Source organism: Dunckerocampus dactyliophorus, chromosome 5 (assembly GCF_027744805.1).
Source record: "Dunckerocampus dactyliophorus isolate RoL2022-P2 chromosome 5, RoL_Ddac_1.1, whole genome shotgun sequence".
Lineage (NCBI taxonomy): Eukaryota > Metazoa > Chordata > Actinopteri > Syngnathiformes > Syngnathidae > Dunckerocampus > Dunckerocampus dactyliophorus.
The window spans coordinates 13,105,041-13,129,365 of NC_072823.1; the positions used below are offsets into that span (position 1 = coordinate 13,105,041).

General features: G+C 41.3%; 2 protein-coding genes across 4 annotated transcripts in view; both read left to right on the forward strand.

Moving 5' to 3' along the window:
* Positions 1 to 16,681, forward strand: part of cmip (c-Maf inducing protein) — a 51,338-nt gene extending 34,657 nt beyond the window's left edge. For 2 of the 3 annotated variants that reach the window (XM_054775779.1, XM_054775780.1), the window contains exons 9-21: positions 662 to 766; positions 1,834 to 2,277; positions 3,130 to 3,195; positions 7,676 to 7,702; positions 7,797 to 7,845; positions 7,964 to 8,071; positions 8,152 to 8,268; positions 9,193 to 9,333; positions 10,332 to 10,379; positions 10,473 to 10,619; positions 10,700 to 10,805; positions 11,813 to 11,883; positions 12,529 to 16,681. In XM_054775779.1, the coding sequence (XP_054631754.1) occupies positions 662 to 766; positions 1,834 to 2,277; positions 3,130 to 3,195; positions 7,676 to 7,702; positions 7,797 to 7,845; positions 7,964 to 8,071; positions 8,152 to 8,268; positions 9,193 to 9,333; positions 10,332 to 10,379; positions 10,473 to 10,619; positions 10,700 to 10,805; positions 11,813 to 11,883; positions 12,529 to 12,582 (1,483 nt within the window). In that variant the 3' untranslated portion in view covers positions 12,583 to 16,681. The remainder of the gene's footprint in view (positions 1 to 661; positions 767 to 1,833; positions 2,278 to 3,129; positions 3,196 to 7,675; positions 7,703 to 7,796; positions 7,846 to 7,963; positions 8,072 to 8,151; positions 8,269 to 9,192; positions 9,334 to 10,331; positions 10,380 to 10,472; positions 10,620 to 10,699; positions 10,806 to 11,812; positions 11,884 to 12,528) is intronic. The other variant, XR_008570361.1, reaches the window with a different exon arrangement.
* Positions 16,682 to 18,578: 1,897 nt separating this feature from the next.
* LOC129181520 (dickkopf-related protein 3-like) lies at positions 18,579 to 23,348 on the forward strand. Its single transcript, XM_054776837.1, has 8 exons — positions 18,579 to 18,664; positions 18,768 to 18,979; positions 19,726 to 19,833; positions 19,910 to 19,990; positions 22,110 to 22,202; positions 22,319 to 22,463; positions 22,766 to 22,916; positions 23,059 to 23,348. Exons 1-8 carry the CDS (start codon positions 18,628 to 18,630, stop codon positions 23,078 to 23,080), a joined length of 849 nt encoding a protein of 282 aa, XP_054632812.1. The 5' UTR covers positions 18,579 to 18,627; the 3' UTR covers positions 23,081 to 23,348.
* Positions 23,349 to 24,325: the final 977 nt, after the last annotated feature.

Below are 24,325 nucleotides of genomic sequence, written 5' to 3' on the forward strand. Positions count from 1 at the left end.
CCCTGTTCTTATTTGTTTTAAGCTGTTTTTATTCGTGTGAAGCACCTTGGACAACATTGGGAAGTTGTAAAGTGTTATACAAATAAACTTCGATTTGATTTGAATATCTCCTTTTTAATTGCAACCAATCGACAGAGAATTAGTCCCCGATAAAATATTTACCAGCTTTTTATACCGCTTGTTTTATTGTACAACAGTGAAAACTGAATTACTTTTTAACAATAAGGTGGAGATTATAGTGTCACTTTTTGTGTGTTCGTGCCTCCCCTTCAGCTACGTAGCCAAGGTGACAACTATTAAGGTGGTAAACGTCCCACGCACATTTTTTGAGTACATCATCCGGGTACTGACAGTGCAATGCATTTGACCGTATATCTCAGTGTGAATACACTTAATCACTCAAGACTGTGTAAGTACAGAAGTACGTGAATTGAGACCCAGCCACAGACAGACTTTATAAAAGCAGGGTCATGTTGTCTTTCGGAAGCGAAACATACGTGATGTATTCCTGTATTTAGAGCTCAGCTGATAGAAAAAAAGGATATTTAGAAACTTAGATAAATATTTTACTGATTCTCAAGGAAATTCTAATTATTTGTTTTCAATTATCATTATTTTCGCAAGATGTTGACCATGGTGACTAACATACATTGTCTTGCAGCATGCACGGGCCAACGGGGCAGTGCCCTCACCCTCGTGTCCTGCCAAACCTGGTTGCAGTATGTCTTGCTGCCATTTACTCCTGTTATGAGGATTTCATTAACAGGTTAGTCAGACACACATTTCATACGTTACACAATCACAGTCACCTCATTTCAAAGCCTGGTGAAAATTCTCTATATATACAGTACAGTGGAACCTTGGTTAGCATCATTAATTCGTTCCAGAAGGTCTGACTGTAATTGAAACGGACACTAACCGAATCAGTTTTTCCCCTAAAGAAAGAAAAGCCAAAAATGTTAACACAAAAGACGTTTTTATAGTTTTACAGGTATAGTTTGACTTGCAGAAAACAATTTGAAATGCATATAAATACATATAAATGATGAATGATAGGGATAAATGAACATTTAAGGTTACCTTAACCTTCATTGAAGAGTTCATTCTTGACGTACTATTCCCAAAAACACAATGCGGCAGCCAATACTGTAACCCAAAATGGAGCCAAAGAAAGTTGCGAGCATTTAAAAAAAACTAATTTCTATGTAATAAACATGTTTTACTTTAAATAAGCGTTAGTGTGGCAGTGTGGCCGAGTGGTCAAAGGCGCTGGATTTAGGCTCCAGTCTCATTTGCCTGCGATTGGCTGGCAACCAGTCCAGGATGTACCCCGCCTGTCGCCCGAAGTCAGCTGGGATAGGCTCCAGCATGCCCCCGTGACCCTAATGAGGAGAAGCGGTATAGAAAATGGATGGATGGATGGATGGATACTTTAAATAATGCTTGAGCAGTTGGTGGCTGTAGAATCTCTTTGAATTGAAATCTACTAATTAGGAGGTTTATTTTAAGTGTATCTCAAGTGTGTTGACTGACATGAACCTCATAGGCTGTAACTACAGACATGAGCGTCATCTATATTTTTGTAGTTATCATGGGTGTTGTCAACATCTTTCACCCCAGAGGGTAACACATCTTTGTAGATTTTTTTCCAAAACTCCAACCCACAAAGGTACCATCGCCTTGGTACCATGTCTCTTGGCTATAAAGATCTCTTAACTGTGATTAGTCGTTAATAGGGCTTGGTGTGCATATGTTCATTGCTATTAATGTTGTGCATTAACTTATGAACTCATGATTTCCTTCCTTTTTTCTGATCGCCATCATTTCCTCCAGTCGAGACAACTCTCCTAGCCTGAAAGAAATCAGAAATGGCTGCCAGCAACAGAATGATCGCAAGCCTCCAATGCCGCTCCGCCTGCTGCGCCCAGAGCCACCAACGCCGCCTTCTGCCACCCTGCTCCCCCTCTCCTCCAACCCCACTCCTCCTCAACCACATCCTCCTGCTTCCCCAAACCCTCCACCTTCAATCCCCATATGCTCCCCCACACCCTCCCTTCCCCTCTCCCCTCCTCCGTCTGTTGTCAACTCCAGCGAGATCCTGGTGGAGTTGGAACGCAACAACAACTCTGCCAATACAAAGCGAAAGCCAGATTCTGATAGTGAACCCAACCTCATTGACTGTCTGCTGGTCAGCCCGGCTGTCAACACTCTGTCCATTCAGCTGCCTGCGCAGGCTGACCGTGTGCTTGGGTGCTTTGCTCTCATCCTCAAGATGCTGTAAGTTTGCATGCACTGACATACACATCTTTTATTGATCTTTGTGCAGCAAAGAGCTGCAGTAACAAAAGAAATTGATCACTTAATCATGTATTTCATAGTCCAGGTGTATTCAAACTTTTTCTACCGAGAGTTGAATACAGAAAAAGTGAAGTATGTAAAAATGTGTGTAAAAACAATGCAATGTATTTATCATCGGTCATTATTTCAACGGTTTTTCGAAAACAAAAGCGGGCGTAAACTACGTGCAATGTGTTGGATCATAAAGGAAAGTTTGCAATCGACAAGCGCTTTTCAACTGTAAAACATACATGCAGAATGACTGCAACTTGTGGACGACAGGGCAGACAGCGGACTTTGATGGTGTTTGTTTTCCAAACTATGCAAACATTTGTGTAAATTGGTCACGTGTAAAAAAGGGCAGCAGATAGAACACACCGTAGGTAACTGTTGGTTAAGAGATATGAGAAGTATTCCTAATGTTGTGGCCTGTCAGTGCATATTACTGTTGTAGTTAGCGGAGGAGACATATTAGTGTGAATGAATAGAAATATTTGATCCCACAATGTGAAAGTGGATCGGTAGTTACGTGTGTGACTTTCTTTAAAGGTCTAGGTATTGTAACCATATAGGCTGGCCCAAATTCAGGCTGTAGCATTTGTTAATAAAAAGAACCAGGTGTTACTTCACTCCAAGTAATGTGATACACTTCCTGTTAAATCTGCATTATCAGCCTGCGTCATCACACAGCAGATCATGTTCAACCACACCTTTTGGGCCTTACTTATTCAGTGAACAGCCCTCATAACTCTTTTTATCTCTCGTTCTCTCCTGAATTTTTGTTTGTGGCAGGTCTGATTATGATGACTGGAGACCTGCGCTGGCCAGCCTGTTGCAGCCCATCCCTTTCCCTAAAGAGTGAGTTTTTGCACACAACGCCGCAGTGTATTAGAATTTAGATCATTTCAATTCAGAACAATTCCAAGTCTATCTTTTCATATTGCATATTTTCACATTTACATTATATGATATTGTAAGATACTGTGGCTCTTGTGGTGAGGAACGACCATAATTAGTCTAATAGATTGATTGATTGTTAAAACAATCTATCAAATGTGTGGAACTGTTGAAGTCACGTGTTGAACCAAGAAATGTTTATACAAAAGCACATTAACAATTAATTGATCACAAGTATTACCCATAGTCAAATGGCCATCCCCCGTGAGGACTGAGAAATATATAATTTGTCTTTCCTCCAGAATGAGAAAAAAAATATTACTTGAATAATGTTTTATTTTTAAAATCTGCCTAATTTCCATATTATAATTTTGTGTTAAAACACATTTCTGCTGCCAGATACTGGGAATAAACCTACAGTGATTATTCTCTTATTGGACTACATAGTGTACATATACAATATATATATGTATATACTGTATATATATTAGGGATGCTTCGATCAAGGTTTTTTGCTGCCGATATCGATCATCCAGGACTGAAATCGGCCAATGCCGATCACATGGATTGATTATACATTTCTCAATTTATTGTGCTATTGACCAGGGGTGACATATAAAGTGGAAAAGTCAGGAAAATTCCAAGGGCCCTTGACTGCGGCGGGACCCAAAAAATATTTTTTATTGGGAGGGGCAGACAATGTGATTTTTTTTTTAAAATGGGACCCAGGATTCCTGGCTGCACCACTGCTACTGGCTATATGATATGAAATAGGGACCATAAAATCACCTCAATTTAGACAAAAACATATTTGACTTACTTTTTCAAGAGAACCGCCTTCTTTAAGGAGACTTTGGATGTGAGAGTACATTGGTGGAACTTCCAGGTACATGAGAAAGCACTTAGGGAATTCTGTGTCTTCTACTGCTGAGAAAGGCTGCTCATCTCGTCCGATGAATTCAATTATTTTTTGGGTTATTAGCTTAGCCTTCTGTCTGTCACGCACATACGCGTGAGTGTTCGCCACATGGCTGCGTTAGCTGCCGTTTGAATGATGATCACACCATGAGCCTCACCATACTTCGCCAATTGTTTGTTCTTCAAATGCCGTGTTAAAGCTTTTTTTAATGTGCTACCCCCGCAAGATAGTTTCTGTGGCATGTGTCGGGAGTCAAGTTCCACAAGGCAGACATGATTTGTTATTGTTTTGTGGGAGGGGAAAATGGGAGGATGACGCTGGTCAAGACGCTACACTACACGAAAGGATAGCCGCGGGCCGCAATAATAGGCACTAAAAAAAATTATTTTCATTTCTTGAGCCAATTGAAGTAAAAACAATAAAATGCAAGTGAAAACAAAATAATATTTCTATATTTACAGTGTGTATAAATATATTTATCCTCCTGAGAACCGAGGGATAAAATTATCGTTGAATTTTTTTTTTTTTGTGATATTGTGCCTCTTTAGTGCTAAAACAACTCCCAATTTTAAATTGTATCAGAATCTTTTTTAGATATCACAGCATGTCCACATTACCTACAGTATTTCAGGAAGCAGTTTCTCTTCTTTGTCATGCAGAGGAACATGCCACTGATACATGGCATTTATGTTTTGTCCTTGCAACCTTCGTTTTCGGCACCTCTCTGCTTGGCTGCAGTCTACCATGTCTGGCATGCTTCTGGTTGTAGAATCCTCTTTTTGGATAAGTGAGTCACACTCCAGTGTGGTCAGGAACCTAGGTGGTTTAGGAGGTCATTTGCCACATGCAGTTTGAAGTCCAGGAAGTGTTCAGTGTTCTTTGCTGATCGGTGAAACATTATTCTATCAGACTTGTACAAGATCCAGTACAAACATCAAAGAAATGAGCAATCATATGCAAAGTCCATCTCTTTTTTCTCTTTGGAATAGAAGTTCACCATGCGGTCACAGCGGTTCACACCACCTATTCTCACTCTTTGTACTCCCTTATGAATGCGGATCCTGTCACCTGGAACTGGACATTGTCTTTCTTTGACCATCTGGTGCAGACTTCTTCAGAATAATACCCGTGTGGAGTAGAATCCATCATCACTGGCTTGTTGTCAGACCAATTTGTGATCACCAACTGAGGATTTCTCCTGATTACCATCACTGATGCTCCTCCTTCTCTTTTCAATGTATCGTCATAAGGCAACTGACATTGCTTTGGGACACAGTTTTTGGTTATGGTTCTTGGCCATCAATTCACCCAGGAGATTAAATGGTGTGAAGTAGCGGTCGAAGTGTAAGCGACTTCCTGTCGGAACAGTTACAACCATACGCAGGACTTCTGCTGCCACAACTCTCAACTTTTCATCACTGACTGTATCCTTTCATTAGTATACTTGAAAGTCCAGCATCAGACTATCTGTAGGAGCAAGAACAAACATCTTTAAGCCTGAAGGATATGGCGTACATGGAACAAATTGCTTGATGATTGTTGTATGAGTCGTCCGTAATAGCGAACCTTTCCCTGTTTCGTCAGATTAAGACAGCCTTGCCCTGGCCTGTCCAGAAGAGGCCTGACTCTCCAAAGAATGTTTTTCTTCTTTGTTTTCTCTGTTACATCTGTTACATCCAGGTCATTGATAATCTTCAGTGAGTTCTTCAACTTGAAGAACCTGTCCGTTGTTATTTTCTGGCTTATTATTGGCACTTTGGTTTAGCTGCCCCAAAACATTCAACCAGATTCTAGCAAGGGCAAGACAGGTCCTGTGGCTTCACATGCCAGAGAAGAGCCTCATTTCTTCAGCGGTGGTTTACAGAAAATGCGCCTTATACTTTGGGAATCATGTCAGCTGAAACGTAAATTCCACCGTTTTGGATTATTTATTTAATTGTCTTTGTCACAAAATGACAATGTGCAAACGGGTTGAAATTGACATCAGATGACAGGCACGTCGTGTAGCACAAGACACACACAGCGCGCCCCGCCTCTCCCCGCTGGGACAAAGAGACTGAATGACTGACAGGAGGGTACACTCACTTTGTTCATTCCGCTCCAGGTGTTGACACAGATGCGCAGAGTGACTTCTCTGGTCATCCAGCATGTTGGGTAGAGAGAGGAGGAAAACAAACACGCATGCAATTATCAAGTTCGTTTTTATTTATCGAGTGGTTAGTTGACTTGATTATCGTGACAGGCCTAGGTCTATCATACCTGCTGGTCTCGACCCACGGAGGACGGCAGTGTTTCTGTTCATGTGTGTCAGTCAGCTCATCTGATGATCTTCCTGCCTCCTCTGAGCTTTCCTACTCTTTTACAGCTGGAGTAATAAACAACTATTTACCACAAACTAGCAGGCTAGTTAGCTAGTTTGCTCTTAGCTAATTGTCCTTGTGTCCATTACAGTTGACATCCATAGAAGGGCTATTATTTTCCTAACTTTTTAACTCTGACAAAAGATATAAACCAATAACAAATGTCTACAACAGAGGGCACAAATTAATAGGTTGGTTCTCAGAAGGATATACTGTCGAAATGATGAAATCCACTCAAGTTAGACTATTTGCACATACTGTAGATGCATGTATGTCAAGTACATATCTCCACACAGTTGAGGACAATATGGGCCTCAATATGGACAATATACTGTAACACCACATTACAGTCTGTAACCAAATGCACTGGCCATCTTCAAAAAAACTTTCCTTTCCGTCTTTACCTCTCAGTCTTGCAGGACCTTGGGAAGCTAACATCTTTCTAAATGGTTCCTTTGCGGGCCTGGGTGCTGACGTAGGTGAAGTCCCTCACCACACCTTGTGTCCTGGGGGACGTGAACTAGAGGGTTCACTCCTCTTTCCCTAGAGAGCTTGTTATAATTTGCCTGAAACAGCCTCAAGCCATATTTGAAAGAAGCCTGTCAAGTGAGGTGTCTGATTTAGACGTTCATTAAGCAGTGGAGGACAGGTGACTTGTCTCCAACAGTGGGACTCACCTGCTAGTCACCTGAGCCACGGTTGCCCTTCGAATTGGCCTTCAGGCGTCATTAGCAAAGTCAACAACACTCCCCAGCAACCTGTAGCTCAGATGCAATTAATTACATCATCGCACACACTAACAAGCACAGTGGCTGGACTACTTCAACATAAGTAAGCAGAAAACAACATTTTGTGAAGGTGGTATATTTGTGAAGGTGGTATATTTCCAACTGAAATTAAAGAACCAGCAGTGATAGTGAAAATGTTTGTTGTAATCTGTTATATCTATAGTCTATTGTGTAATAAAAAAAAAAAAAAACGGCTCAAACTAAACATGTTCTTGTGGTTAAAAGAAATGTTTGAACTAAACAATTTTATATGTACATCACTGGCCTGGGAACACTAGGTAACGAAAAGCAGATGAAGCTGAATGTATCGATGGATAAAAAAATGTTTCCATGAAGACACTGGTGTCATGTCTCTTTGTCCTTTTGTTTGACAGGGCCCTTGCACATGCCAAATTCACCAAGTAAGTATTGCATACATTATGGCCAGAGCTTCATATATTGATTTCAGTTTACCAACATGACTTTTTCTGACTGGCTATTTCCCTCTTGTCTTAGGGAACTGAAATACGTCATTCAGAGGTTTGCGCAGGACCCAAGGCAGGAGGTTAGTTTGCTCTAAGCGGCGTCAACCTCCTCACTGCTCCAGAGCTTTTAGACCAATTCTAAGCTAAACACGTCCGACTTGAGGTTCATCGGTCCCAAAAAATATCCTTTTTCTCTAGGTCCATTCCTGTCTACTCAGTGTGCGATCAGGAAAAGATGGCTGGTTCCAGCTCTATAGTCCAGGAGGCGTGGCCTGTGATGACGATGGAGAGCTGTTTGCCAGCATGGTGAGTCTTGGGATCCGCTCGAACAGACTTTTGTGATTGTGAATCACCGTCCCATTCTTCTTTCTCTTCTTCTTTGACAGGTGCATATCCTGATGGGCTCCTGCTATAAGACAAAGAAATTCCTCCTCTCTTTGGCTGAGAATAAACTGGGCCCCTGCATGCTTTTGGCCTTGCGTGGGAACCAGACAATGGTGGAGGTATGTCATTGTTGACTGCATTCTATATCCTATTCTGAAATGTTGTTTTCGGTATATTTAAGTATTCAACACGTAAGGGGTTATGTTTCAATTTATTATGTTTGTTAGTGCTTTAGTTGTTCTGGTTTAGTTTGTTACAGAATTACAGTAAGGAACTTAATATGTTTGCACATGCACAATTCTACATGTCCGAAAAGGAGTAGGAAAAAGCAGCATTTATTTAACCCTATGCTTTCTGAGGGAGTTCTAACCTGGAAAGAGTCATTAAGGACAACGAACGAAATAAACAGGAGAGGCAAGTTCATTTATAGAGCACAAGTTAATTCAAAGTGCTTTACAGAAAAGAAGGGTAAATTAATATGTAAGCATATAAGCTCGGTCGTGCTGATTTTTCAACGTATCACCTGAGGGACGAACACACAAACGTAAAGTTAAATGTTTTTGTGGGTAGTATTATCACCATTAGAGTCATTTGTACAGGCTTGAACAAGAAATGCATGAATTAACTTTAAATACCTTTATTTCTGCCTTTTCTTCCTCTCCTTATCTGCCAAGTGCCAACAGGTCAGGCAGGCAATTCTGTTTTTCAAACTAAAGCATTTTTATGATATTTTTATGATATTTGAAATGTTATTTCAAACTAACTGTAGTCAGTAAGTGCGTAAATAATAGACTATCTGTATCTACATAGCAGACATGTACATTCATACAATATATTACTTCACTTAAAAAAACAAACTCATTTTTAAGGTGTTTTGGCTTTTACTTTGCTGCGCTGATGTGCCACAATCCATTACATGTAGCGGAAACGTTGTGGGTAGTGGTCTGGTCTAAATAAATCATTCATTTAACAGTTTTCACACTTTAACCTTGGCAGAGGTTTCTGACTCTCATTCTGCTTGAAAAATGTGATTGTGTGTCCAGATTCTGTGTCTGATGCTGGAGTACAACATCATAGAGAACAAAGACACCCAGCTGCAGATTATCTCCACCCTGGAGAGCACCCAGGTTGGCCTCCGTATGTACGAACAGCTCTGCGACCGGCAGCGAGAACTCAAAGAACTGGTGAGTTACGATCGCTTCCACACACAGAAACCCACGTAACTCAGTACTTTCTGGGGTACACTGATATTTCACTTTAACTCTGTGCTGGGGTGTTAAAAGTAGAACGAGAGTCAGAATTGTACAGAGATTTTTTCAAAACATTTGATTGAATAAACAGAACAGTACGTGTAGTTAAACAGTAGCCTACCAGAGAAGTCATTCATCGCCCTCCTCCTCCTCCTCCTGGGAACTAAAACCACCCAAGTTGTCTTCTTCAGCATCACGATTGAACAGCCTCATAATTCCTTCGTCACACACATTGTCAGTCTCTCCCTCGCTCTCGTTGTCGCTCTTTGTGTCACTTTTATCTCGAGCCATTAGCCATTTAGCTTGAGCTAGCTCTTCATCGCGCAATAGTCCAGCTTGTTGGAACCCGTTGGTGATTAGTGGACGGCTGACTCGTCCAAACTGAAGCTGTAGTGATTCTACACTTGGTCAAACGTACTTAAGACGTGTGTGAGATTGCTGCATAAGACTTCAAAATGGGATATTAGCTTCCACTTCAAATATATATAGAATTAAATATCATCATTTTAGCTTTTTCTCGTTAGATTTTGCTATTTGTTCTCCATTTTTGCTGTTGTGGTGTGTGTGTGTGTTTGTTTTTCATTTTATTTCCACAATTTTTACAATTTGGTGTCATCTCATGTATCCAATCAATGTACCCATCGATTGACAATGTTTTTTAACGCAAGGCTTTAGGTCGCTTGTTGTTTGCTAGTTAGGATGTTGATGATGTCTTTTGGTTTGGATCAGATCAAATTGTTGTTTTTTTTCTTGAATTTTGTTGAAGTGACAGTAGAAAGTGACAATAGACTGTCCACTACTCTAAACTACCCATCTGTCATTTCCTTGCATATTCCTTGCATGCATGTAGGTGCTCACACACACCATCTGCTGTCTGAAAACGTTATTGCAAGTCCTTGAGCACAGACGCCATCTTTTTTCTGTCTCCTCAGCAAAGAAAAGGGGGCCCCACCCGCTTGACTCTTCCCTCCAAGTCCACGGTGAGATAACAGTCATGTGCACACGTGGCTAGATATACGCTTTCTCTATTAAAATATGCATTGAGATGAACTCATTTACCTCTTATGGTTTAGGATGCGGATCTCGCTCGCCTGTTGAGTTCAGGTTCTTTCGGGAACTTGGAGAATCTCAGCCTGGCCTTCACTAATGTCACCAGTGCCTGTGCCGAGCAGCTCATCAAGCTGCCTTCGCTTAAACAGCTTAACCTGTGGTCCACTCAGGTACACACGAAGACACAACAACACACAATGGGAGAGTCTCAAAGTGTCTGGTCCAACCAATGTATGACGCCTTTCCACAGTTTGGGGATGCAGGATTGCGGTTGTTATCGGAGCACTTGGCCTGTCTTCAGGTGCTCAACCTGTGTGAGACCCCTGTCACTGATGCTGGCTTACTGGCTCTAAGCTGTAAGTGAATTTGAAAAAAACTTGCCATTGTATCGGGTTGTAACGGTGCATGTATTCACAAACTGATTTTTTTGGTATGGTACAGAGTGAGGGACAGGAAGTGGAACTACCTTGCATCATGGTCATTTGTCTACTCCGTAAACAAAAACATGCAGCCCAGCCTTTGGCTAGCCAGAGTCAGGGCTAGCAATTGTGCCAAGGAGAAGCCAGAGCTTGAAACCCCCCCCCCCCTATTGTTAAAGTGTCCTGTTTTTGAAGACTTCACCTTCCTGGTGAAATACATACTGTACAGTATATCCCATTCATATGTCCTGACTGTGCAGTAGAGGGCACTGCCGGCATATAAACCAGTATATAGTATATATACTGTAGTATATACACGTGTATAAAGTATGTATGTAAAGTATAGAAACCAGGGGGCAACCAGTAGTCAGGTGTTGACTCGGAAGGGCATACACGTTTTTGACCAAAGTGAATGCAGTTGTGTTACTTTTGGAAGTATGAAGCTAAGGGAGTTTGTGCACTTTCATCTTCACTGACACGAATGAATAAAGCATTCGCTGCCTAATGCGTCAACACTTCATTAGCGCAGCAGTAGGCTGGCCAGCGTAATCAGAATCCACACTGTTTTGCAACTTATTTTTGTACTTGTCTTTATTGTTGTACTTAATTTAAAAAAATGTAAAATATTCTGGATTTTTTTCATTTTTTTGTATATTTCTTTATTTGCAAATTGTGCTTATTGGAGAATTACCTGTGAGCTGTTTGCAGTTGTCTATGTGCCATTTTAAAGAACATAAAGTCTGTTTACGTAATCTCACTGTACCAAAAATGAACCGAACCGTTACCTTAAAACAGAGGTACGTACCAAACCGTGATTATGGCGTACCATTGCACCCCTACTCCTATACCAATGTATTGTGAGACTCTTTACATTTTTTAAACGTGTGAACAAAAGCAATGGACAAACCATGACATGACCGATTGTGTGTGTTTGCTTGTTTCAGCCATGAAGAGTTTGTGTAGTCTGAACATGAACAGCACCAAGCTTACAGCGGACACTTATGAAGACCTCAAGGTAATTGACATTTACGACAAAATGTGTTGCAACTTGATTTCATTGCTTTAATAGCATATATTGTATATTTGGTCATCTGGAATAAATGGAATAAAGTCACAATAATACAAGAATATTTACAACATTATTTGTATGATATACAGTACAATAGTAATATTTTCTCATGTTAATATTGTAGTAATATAGCATCTCATTCCCCCTAATTCAGTAATCATTTGTAAATATGTGATAATACAGGTCAAATGTAAAACAACAAAAAAACACACATTTTACATGGTTATGACTTGCCTCAGTGACAATGTTTTTCCGTCAAGCGTTGAGATTTCGCACTTTGTTCAGCAGTCCTTGAACGCACCACAGTGAGACTTCTAAATAACCACTAGACCATGACAGCAATTCCATGCGTTCATCGATCAGCCTACATGATCAGTCATGAGTGGTGAATGCCTACGCATGTTTAAAGTGTGTGAGGCTTCCTGAGAAAGGGAGCGGAATCTAATCTGATAATTACAGCAATCACGTTTATTGTTATATGTTGATCCAAACTCCATCGGAGAACATCGACGTAAGTCGTGTGACCTCAGGCCAGCTGTGTGACATCCAGTGTGTTGATTCATTCTCCAGTGTTTGTTGTTTTCCTCCCAGGCCAAGCTGCCCAACCTGAAAGATGTGGATGTTCGGTACACAGAAGCCTGGTGATGGACTCGCCTCACATACCCGGCACGGGAAGCCAGACACCCGGTAGAAAAAAGACAGGATGCGTTCTGTTCACCAGGCGTTTGTTGCCATCATCAGACCAGGATCCCAGACACCAATCATCACACCGTGAGAAACGGCTTACTTTTGAAGTGTAAACGTCCCATTTTGTCAAACCAAGAAAGCTTTATGGACCTTGTTGCTCCCCTTCCTACTGTTGCCGATGTATAATGGACCCTTTTTGCTGACGTGATCAGAGGACATTCAAGGACCTGTTATACCATTTGATCTCTCTGACTACGTACCCACTGTCCTCCCCGTCATAGAGTACGTGGCCTCTGTTTCTTCCACAGTCCTACTCTTTTGATCCGTCACGTATGTTATGATGAAGCGCTTACATTCCAGCTCTTCTCCACTCCGATCGAAGATGTAGCTATTCAATCAATTCAATCACGCACCCTTCATTTCAAGTCCCTATTCCGGCTTTGTTTGGGAACGGTGCTGCCTTTGTGAGTAGTAGGAGTGTGCCTGTTCCTCATTTACAAACAGAGAGAGACAAAAAAAGAGGTTTTTACCAGCTTAAATGAACATATTTTTCCAGGCATCTGCGCTTTCATATATTGTGTGTTTATATGTGTGTGACATTTGAGAAACAGTTGGGGATCTTTGTAGGAGAACTGAACAGTAATAGCAAAATCTTTCCCTTTTTAATTTGTTGCCAGTGTACATTGGGATTAATATTTAATAGGACTTTTGCATAGCAGTAGCTGGGTGGTCTGGGACTGCCTCTTATTTATAAGCCTCTATTACGCTCATGGATATAATCCTGGCAGTAAAGATGTACACAGACTCTGTTCTTTTTGGTTGTTCTTTTGGACACATCACATACAAAGCCAACCTAGAGGATACTCACACAGGGATCTCTCTGTACTATGCCATGGGTGTTACGTGCACCTCCAAACCAGACCCATCACCAGCTAAGAGTTTGTGTGCTTTGTATTTTGGCCCGATGGGAAACCGACCGACGTGGAGAAAAGGACACTTGCCAAACATCAGACTTGTTTTTGTTGCATCAAGCCGACCCCAGCGTCTTACGTCAGGCCGGTGGAGCTGCTGATGTAAAGATGTAGTCTGACGTCCATGCCGACGACAAACGACCGGCTCGTTCTTCTGTTTAAATTGGTAGTACCGTTCAAGGCGATTTCTAATCATAATTTCGGGACACAATTCTTGTATATATTACAAATGTGGGTTATAGATGACAAACGTGGTCATAATTGTCCAACATTCCCTCCACGGGTTGACCGTGTCGTGTGGCAACACTTCCAGTACCACCCTGACACATTGTATGTGGCGATCGGCAAGTCAACAGTTCCATCTTCATACACTCAATTTGCGCCATTTTTTTGTTTGTTTTTTTAATGTGTGCCACCCGCAAAAGCTGGATGCCATCCACTGCAAGATATTTTGTTTGCTATTTATTGGGTGCCATGCGCTTTTCTGTTTGGTAAGTAGATTTCGGGCCATCTCTGGGTCAAGCTTTGGGCCCCATGTTAACGTTCATATCCTGTATAATGTACATAGAATTGTATATAGTCTCTTTTCATTCTACTATTCAAACCCTTTTTAAACCAATTTTCTTCATCATCCTCTTTTCTGTATTGATTTTGGCCTTCCCTCATTGTCGGGCCGGTGTTGCCTTCGTTTTAGCAATGTGTGTGGTCGTTTTGTTGTTTTACACAAACTGCACTGTAATCTAAAGGAAAGGTTTTTAATGCATACTATTTTTATTTTTAAGTTTTCAGCTTTACTGATTTGATTCTTACATAAATTTGATGTGTCACTTGTGTTCTGTTGGTGTTGTTTTCAGGATTATTTTGCATGTACACGTCTCTGCTTCAGCCGATATTTTCAACACTTGTTTTAGAAATGGTTTGAACCTGAATTGAAAAAACGGTTGTTTCCAGGATCCGTTCATAAAACTTGTCACCGTTGGTGCGGTCAGGCTTATTGATTTGTACTCAAACTTCATACCGTACCGTTAGCGGTGTACACCCGTCCCTAAGACTTTGCAAAACACGATGACCACTTCAGTGAAACCATTTCCTCCAAGCTACGTACTGTAAACCCGCTGCCTGAGCGTTTCAGCAGCTGCACGTTCATTGGCCAAATATCCATCAATTGAACGTTGCTGTACTTGTGTTTACATTGTCTTGTTCGCCTGTTTGATCGCAGTTGATAACCACTGTCACATTTGTACGATATAACTAATTCTCCTTCAACTTGAAAATGTTTTACACTATCAAAAAACAACAAAACGGAGTGATTGGTTCAAATCAATGACGAAAGGCCAGGAAATGCATGGAGACAATAAAAGTACATCCAAATTTCTCAGTGGTCCCCACGAATTTATGTCAGATTGATTCATTTTTGCACATGTTTTTTTATTGTAGTAACCAACAATTTTACAGATGCTGGTGGACAGCGCTTGTTGCATTTGGATGAAGCCACGCTATCAGCCTGCCGCTTCCTGTTAGAGCAGGGGTGTCCAAAGTGTGGCACGGAGGCCGTTTTCAGCCCACAGTTCGTTTTTTATTGGCATATTGTAAAAAATAAAATTAATGAGGAACAGTGGAACCTCGGTTAGCGTTATTAATCCTTTGCAGAAGGTCCGACTCTCACCAAAACGTACTCGAACCAAATACATTTTTCCCAAAAGATACGTAAATTCAATTGAAGCGTTCCAGAAAACCAAAAATCTAAACACAAAACACATATTTATTATTTTGCATGCGTTCAAATATATGCATATGAAGGATAAATGAAAAGAATTCATTCATTCATTCTGTCATTCATTCAATGAACATTTAACATCACTTTTACCTTCTTTGTAGAAGTGATTGTTGACAAAGATGGCGATGAGGCATCGAGATCCACTTGGACAAACCCTTCGTGTTTTGCTATGAGTTGTTTCTTGAATTCAATGGTCTTTCTAACCTTATTTGTCAAAAAGCTCGCACGGGCAACTTTCTTTGGCTCCACTGTGGGTTATTTTGCAGCTGTGATCAATAAAAACCAAAAGCAGCATCTTGTGGTGTGACTGTGTTAGTTAGCTAAGAACTACAAAGTCAACCGCCGATGACGTCATAGAAGGGCGACGGAGCTGACTTCCACTTCCTGTTTCTTCCTGCTAACAAGGACGTTTGTGATAAGAATACATAAAGAACACAGTTGGACGCACGCAGCACGACAAGACGCGCGACACATTGTATGCAAACCAGAAAATGTACGCAAACGGGCAAAATTTTGGTGCACATTTTCGACGTTAACCGAAAAACATGCTAACCGGGGCGTATGCTAACCCAAGTTCCACTTTATTTTAGATACTACACTAATTTGCTATGTCACCTATAACAGCTTATGTGTCAATATTTTGTTCAGATAGGTTAGCATATGTTTACCTGCGTAGCGTCTTTAATACACAAAATGTTTTAAAAGTGAGCCCTGCATCTTTTAATTTTCCGTATGACACCCCTGTACTAGACACTAGACAGCAGCAGCAATACGTCTCAGCAAGAACAGACGAGCTCGAGCGGCACATTTCCCCAAATGGACAACCGTACACGATCGTCCTTTTCGCGTTACGATTGGATTACAGCTCCACATGTAACGTCATGTTTCTGTTTCTGTGTGTGAGGCTTTCCTCTTTTTGCTATTTTGTGTTCACTTCCGAGTTTCTCCCTCAGCCAGCAGATGTTTCGACCATTTTGAAATACTCTTGTTTTGTTCAGGTCCTACAGTGTAAGGAGCAAAGTCAGACTGGGCGAATCTGACAGACTGAAATAGAAAACAAAACAAAAACAAGATTTCTAATGATCCCTTCCTAGTATTTATTTATTTATTTGGCAGCTGGAAGGGGTGCCCATCTTGTTTGTCCTTCATTTTCGGTCTTTCTCAGCATTGATCTGCTTCTACTGCTGGGTTGTTATTCTAGTTATTATTATTATTGCTGCTGCTAATGTTCTGTGGCTGTAATAAAATACAATGATCTTCAAGGTGATGTGAAATACTTTTAAACAAAAATAAACTGTCTGTGAATATGTTCCAGTTGTCAGTGTTGTTTTCCCACATAGTGCTTTACGGACACTTTTAAGTCGACATCACTCCTAATGTATGTAAAGAAGACAAGAGTGCAGATTGAGACGTGCCAGATGTTGCTCTTTGGCTGGTGTGTTCCAGGTGTCGTCTTCTCACAAGAAATGCTGGAGCTGTGCTTATAAAAACCAACACTGCAACAACCAAGCATTGGCACGTTTCTCCTTCTGCAATTGTTGGGGGGTTTTTTCAAACATTTTTTTTTAAAGATGTGCATGCTGTCGACCGGGATTCTTACATTTGAAATGAACAGAACCCGTTCGATGCGCTGGTCTGGAAACACCAGCATGTTATAACGCGCTTCTAGCAGGACACAGATGCTGTCTCTTCATGTAAATGTAAATGTTTGAATCACAAAAATGGCATCTCAGCTTTTTCAACTTAACTTCTGTATAAAAACTACGAAGGTGCAACGACTGGGAAGTGCGCCACATCATTCACAGTTGAAAAAGAAGTCTTTGGCACCCTTGATATTATGTATGTTACAAAGATGAACGGCCGCACGGTCCTCCCACATTCCAAAAACATGCATGTTAGGTTAATTGGTGACTCTAAATTGTCCATAGGTATGAATGGGAGTGTGAATGATTGGTGGTCTATATGTGCCCTGCCATTGGCTGGCGACCAGTCCAGGGTGTACGCCGCCTCTCGCCCGAAGTCAGCTGGGATAGGCTCCAGCATGCCCCCGCGACCCTAAAAGAGGAGAAGCGGTATAGAAAATGGATGGACGGATGGACAAAGATGAACTTTTATGGTAGAGTGATTTTAACAGAGGCTGAATGAGGAAAACTCATTCATTAGTGCAGGGTCATTCATCTGTTGCAAAGGATCCGACAAAAATGACAAAACGTACAAATAACCGAATCAACTTTTCTCATAAGAAACCATGCATGTCCTATTCATCTGTTCCAGACACCCAAAAATATGAACACAAAACACATTTTTTATGGACAATCATCACAGTTTTTCGTGCAGAAAACGAAGCAAAACACATAAACATGAGGAATGAAATAGATAATAAACGTTTAACATCACCTTTACCGTGAACACAGAGATGAGGGAGGACGGGAGGGAACGGAACACCACGTGGACGCTGCTTCATTCAAGTTTGTTACAAAGTGAACATTAAAGAGTGGTCATCTTATTTTTGGCAGCATAAAGTTTAAATATCGTTGATTAAATATGATTATTATTCCTACTGTTTGAAGTTGTGATACTCTGAGAAACGAAACAAACAATAAAGATGAAAAGTATCGTGGGATAAAGTCATAATATTGTGAGAAAAAAGATTCACAAGAACGCAGTCAAAATATATGTCAAAAAAAAGGAAAAGGAAGAAAAAAAAGTGCAATGTAAGAGAAAAAGTTTATATTAATAACACGCTTTGTCACCTGTGACGCAAAGCTTGAAATGGAGGCGGTTTGTGCTTGACATATACTGTACTGTATATAACATGAGCTGCTTTACAAAATGTCAAATATCCAAGTGGCCCCTGCATCCTTTCATTTGTCAGTATGCAGCCCCCGGTGATAAAAGTTTGGGCTCTCCTGCTGTAATGGATTGTGTTCATGTTGTAATGATTGTGTTCACATATATATATATATATATATATATATATATACAGTATATATATATATACTGTATATACAGTATATATCTGCTGGGTATAGCGACCCCTTCTTCTAATGCCGAGGCGTTAGATACTATAACAGTATCACAACAACACGGTGTCGTAACCCAACACGTGTGTGAGCGTATGCAGCTGATATCCTTAAGAACGGTATAGTTTCGCTTCTGTACGCGCTAGCATATTCCAGTGAACATCTACTCCGGGTTTGCAGTTGAAGATACTGTACTGCATATACAGCACACCAATCATTGTGCAGATCTTCGATGGAAACAAGGAGCCCTCCCTACACAATTAAAGCAGGTTTGTACTCCTCCTCAGACTTTCCAAATAAAACGAATCCAGCTGTGACGCGTCACGCCTCTCTCTCTCTCTCTCTCTCGCTCCATCGACTCACAACAAGCAGGAAGCCAAGCAGAGATGTCCGCCTGTCGTGTGTTACTTTCCATTTCTTTCAGTCTAGGTTTGCTTCGGGCGACTGGCACAGCCGTGTCGAGCCAGACAATAACCATTCAGGACAGCCACCAGCAGGGTCTGGTCAGCTTGAACGACATGTTCCGTGAGGTGGAGGAGCTGATGGAGGACACCCAACACATCCTGGAGGAGGCGGTCGACCAGGTCTAGTCTCGAATTCTGTACTTTAGGCCTGCTTTGTTGTCTTTCAAGTACAGTACAGCAAAAGTATGAATGCAACTATATGCTTTATTGGGATGGGTGTTTGCCATGAGAGCTTTTTTTATGATATATATTGCTGTGGTGGTGTCCAAAGTGAAACTACACAAGAAAACCCCAAAAAGACAAGCAAAAATGGCAAAAAAAAGCTGAACTGTTGCTGCAAAATCATACTAATAACATGCGTTGTCACCTAAAACACAAAGCAGAGAGGCAGGCTGTTTGGATTGTTTTTAATAAAACATCCAAACGGCCCCCCCATCCTTTGATTTTTCAGTACGTGGCCCTCAGTGGAAAAAGTCTGGACACCCCTGACCTACTACGTTGTTTTATTAGCTTTAAAACCAAGATGATGTCATGCATTCCTGCATCACTGCAAACTACAAGCACAATTCTAAACACGTTGCTAAACTCCATTGAGTTTCCCATTTCGTGGGAGAATGAACAGAATAAGATTTTCATTGCATAGTATAACTGCTGTTTTACCATGCACATGACAATAAAACTCTCTTGAATCTTGAATTCCATTGACTGGTTGCCAACGTTTGCTATCAGAACGGCGGCTTGTGCATGAGCACATCATGCACATCATGCATGATGTGCTCCTACGATGAAGAAAGTGTCTCAAAGCATGACTTCTCCCATTTTATGCTGGCTTGCTTGCTTCATTTCAAGTGTGTTACAACGTTCAGATAAGAACGGAGAGTGCTTTGGATGCGCGCCATCGTTACGACAACGGTACTAATAAAGTTGGGACAGATAGCGCCACGACGGCTCAAGTCCTTCATCAAACTGACAGGGTGAGTTGTGCGACGTTTTCGGAGCAGCGCCGGTATCATTTTACATCTAAAAATGCTTGTATTTTTGTCTTTAAAGGAAACTACAAACAAAACAGGAGAGACGGAATTCCCCCAACTGCCTGTGGAGACCTCCAGCCAGTGGAACAGTGCGGCTCATGTAAGACTTCGGCTTTCATGTCCCCCGTGTATCACAGGGGTGTCCAAACATTTTCACATGCTTTCTTGGCCTGCAGCACAAAAATAAAATGAGGGCAACACTAAAAAAGAAAGATGTTGACTGTTGAGGCAAGAAGCTATCACACCAACACAAATAACACAAATGTAGGCTTTTTTATTTGTCTTTTTTAAGATTTTAGGATGTCTTGAACTACTCCTTTGGATTGAACCCAAAATGCGGGTTTGTTTGCTTGGTTTATAAAGCATCATGTGATCCAGCTACTACTCCCATCCCCATCATTTCGTGAGCTGTGCCTGTTTAAAGCGTTCCATTTGACAACAGAGGCTTCCGTCTCTTCTTTTCCTGGCACATGGAAAGAAAGTGGTTACATGAATAGAATTTGTCGCTTAAAAAAAAACACATCAGGGGAGGAACGGTGCCAGTAGTGTGACTAACTGTACTGTATAAAAATGTCAAAGTCAATGGCGATGACGACGTTTCACTTTAATAACGTTTCCTTCTTTCCGTGAAGCTCACTCCTCTGTGAGTCCTATTTGGAAAATATTCTGTAGACGAGAGCGTGAGTGACTACTGTGCACAAGCAGCAGTATTTGCCTGGAACGCATTAAGATAATTGCAGGGTAGTGAGAACCGTGTGACCCCTGCCTATAGTTTCCAGTCTCTGCGTTACTTCAGTAGGACCTCCTGGGAAATGCTGTAAAAATAAATAAACACACGCACAAGCTGACATGTGCAATCAGAGAATATTCATTTTTTAAAATCTATCGCAGATTTATTAGACAGCTTTTGGGTGACATTATTTACAAACACGCAGACATTCAGCAGACATTAATATTCGGTCTACAACAAATACAAGTTTAATTTCTGTCCAAAAAAGGTGTCGGCTGAAGCCCAAACTTCCGCCCAAAGTTAAACAGAAATTAGAGATGAATATTGAATCACAGAGGTGTCTAAGCAAATACATAACCAATAAAAAAACGAGCTGCTGGACTAAAAAGGCCTCTTGGCCGTACTTTGGACATCCCTATTACATCCAGGTACATATGGTGGATTTTTAGCTGACCACGTGCGTCCGCTGGAGCCTTTGTTGTGCAAAGAACACAGGTCAGTTTTGTTGACATCACATTCTGTTGCATGTTTTGCAAAAGTGCATGTCCTCTTGGCGTGGGCCAAAGATGGTATCTCTTCTTTCAACTGTGGTGACGTTATGGTGACCTTGTTTGTCGCAAATCTTATTCCCTTGGAAAAGACACGCGTCTGAATTGAATTTGACCAGCAGGTGGCAGTAGTACTGTAAGTTTGAAGTGGCGCACAACTGCACCGCATCACTAATCCTTTTTTCTCCTCTCATATGCATTCCAAAAAGATTAGATGTCTGAAATCAATGTCAAAGCTATTTTTTGACTAAAAACACGTTTTTTGTTGCCAGGCACCAATTTGCTTATCTTAAGTTGCGTCGAAAGATACCTCAACCTCATGATTATTATATAAATTATAGTCATTTATAGTCTTCATGTATAATTTCTATAATAGACTATGGTCTATTATATTTATAGGAAATGTCACATAAATAATAAAAGGTTTGGCTGTACAATGAAATGAACACAAGGCTTGTTTTGAAGTTAAATAAAACTGCACCGGTTTCTCTGAACAAAATCATATTAAATAGCAACAATTGAATAAGTGTCTCTTTAACAGTACATCCTCTTAAAGTATCAGATTTGTCACACAATTCCTCTTTTTGTTTACCTTTGAGTAAAAGCACTCCTTCCCAACTGTCACGCCAGTGAAGGAGTTTTTGTTTTGCTCCAACATCCATGCAATCCTTAGCGACCACTCATTTGCACGCCGCTGTGCTGTAAATGACTCTCGTAGTTTTCTTTCTTTGCTCTCAGCGACGTTATTTTTCCGCGCTCGCTCACATCGGACTACCGTGGATGCTTCCGCTCGAACGATGCGTGTTTTGTCTCGCAATGTCGCGTCACATTTGCACTCCAGTCCATCAAAAACGCTCTGCTGTCAGTGTGATTCCGAGTCAAGGTTCAACCTCGTCACCTGTGTGCCCTATCGGTGATTACACCTGTATCTCACGCTGCAGGAGTGCATGGTGGACGAGGACTGTGGGGAACGGAAGTATTGTTTGTATGGGATTGATCACTCCAGGTGCCTCCCCTGCATACCAACTGATATGGTAGGAAGTCTTTCGTTTTTGGTGATTGCTTTGTTTGGCAAAAGAGAGGGTTGGTGACCCCTGGTATAGAATACTGGCGTTATAGTTTGCATATCTGAATGTGTGTCTCTACTCAGCCCTGTACAAAAGACGAAGAGTGTTGCTCAAGGCAGATGTGTGTTTGGGGCCAGTGTACGATCAATGCCACCGAGGGAACAGAGGGAACAATCTGTCAGGGTCAGAGCGACTGCAGACCCGACCTCTGCTGTGCCTTCCAACGAGGTAACCAATTAGCAATAAGACATGCTGAAAAGGTGAATGTACCGTGACCCAACATGCAAATTACATTGCTGGCCTGACGTTGCAGCCAATCAGCTTCCGCAATATTCGTGTGTAGGTCCTAGATAGATACTCTGTTTATCTCCAAGAGAAATTCACGTCCTAAGTTACACTCTTGATGATCTTAAAAAGTTTAAATTTGGAGGTTGCTGCAGAGACCCTGTTAAGACTGTTGCAGTCCTCCCTTATACAAGTACGTGTATCCTGACCTTCTGTTGTCCATCCTCCAACCTTTGTCTCTCCAGAGCTTTTATTCCCAGTGTGCAACCCCAAACCAGGAAAAGGGGACTACTGTCTGAATCAACCCAACCTGTTGATGGACATGCTGGCTTGGGACCAGGAGGGTCCTCGTGACCATTGCCCTTGTGCCAACGACCTACAGTGCCAGTTTCATGGGTGAGAGTAAAACATGTGGCGTTGCAGTCGTGATCCATCCCATAAGCATTGAACATGAATTAGGAAGCACAACTGGTGAGTAAAGTATTTTTTTTTCCAAACCCCCTTCTTTTCCCATTCTCTCCATTTTTTTCTACTATAGACGTGGGTCTGTTTGTGGATAGTTCAACTGGAAAAAGGGAGTCTGAGCACAGTACACAACAACACAAAACCTGTCCTGACGTTACTGGGAAGGCCTGATTGATCATTCACCAAACAACAGCTCACCAACTGCCATCAGTTTTTCAGAAGTCGTGGTTACCGCAAGACAAGTCGCACTGTTCCTTATGTGTTTGCATGACTTGGAATAAACGACGCCAGCAGCCTCTAAAAGATTGTTGGGAATTTCTTGTCTTTTCCTGAAGCTAACAGAAATAAAATGGACTGACACAATTTTTACAACTGGCTTCCACATTTTCTACATCTCAGTTTTAGATACTGGTACATCCTTACTGTCAGCAACGGATCTAGACTGACAATCTGGTGATGGCCAACCAGCCTGCAATCCTGAGTGATAGCAACATCCCAAAGAAGGAACACGAAAAGCTAGCGAAATACCCAGAAAAGTGCAGTGTGAAGGCAACAGTGGTGCCAGTAGCGATCGGGGCACTGGGGGCAGTAACCCCTAAACTGGGTAGATGGCTGCAGCAGATACCAGGAACAACATCTGACATCTCCGTCCAGAAGAGCTCAATACTGGGAACAGCTAAGATATCCTGCACAGAACCCTCCAGCAAGTCAAGTTACTAACAGTGCCTGTATGTGGTGTGTTTGTTAGCACAGACAATACAGTAGGGGTGCATGTTTTGACACATTTTCACCCTTTTGTGTACAGCGGTTCAGTTAACACAAACAAATACATGGAGTATGTGACCTATTTTTGTCTGTTTTCCTAGTTATCTTTATGTTTTTGTATTTTTTTATTTTGCTTGAGTTGTTTTTATTATATCTTATTCGATCTTACCCTGTTCTTATTTGCTATGACTTGTTTTTACTCGTGTGCAGCACCTTGGGCACCACTGGGATGTTGTAAGGTGCTAAACAAATAAACTTTGATTTGATCTTTGTTCATCCTGACCGGGCAGAGCAGTTATGCTAACCCACTCAGCAGCCTACTTTAGGCCATTTTGCCTCCTCTTCCAGTAAAGAAAAAGGGGCATTTCTTTCGTTTTCTGAAAAATTAATAATAACTTCTTGTTCAGTTTTCCTTGTTTATTTTTTGAATTTGTAGAATAGATGCTGTGATGTTTTTATGAATGATTCTTTCATTTAATTCTGCATCTGTGAATGGCTTCCTCCTCCTTACGCTCTCCAGTGCAGTCACCACGCTAGCAGCTGTAGTTCAGTTTGGAGCATTCATCTACTTCTTG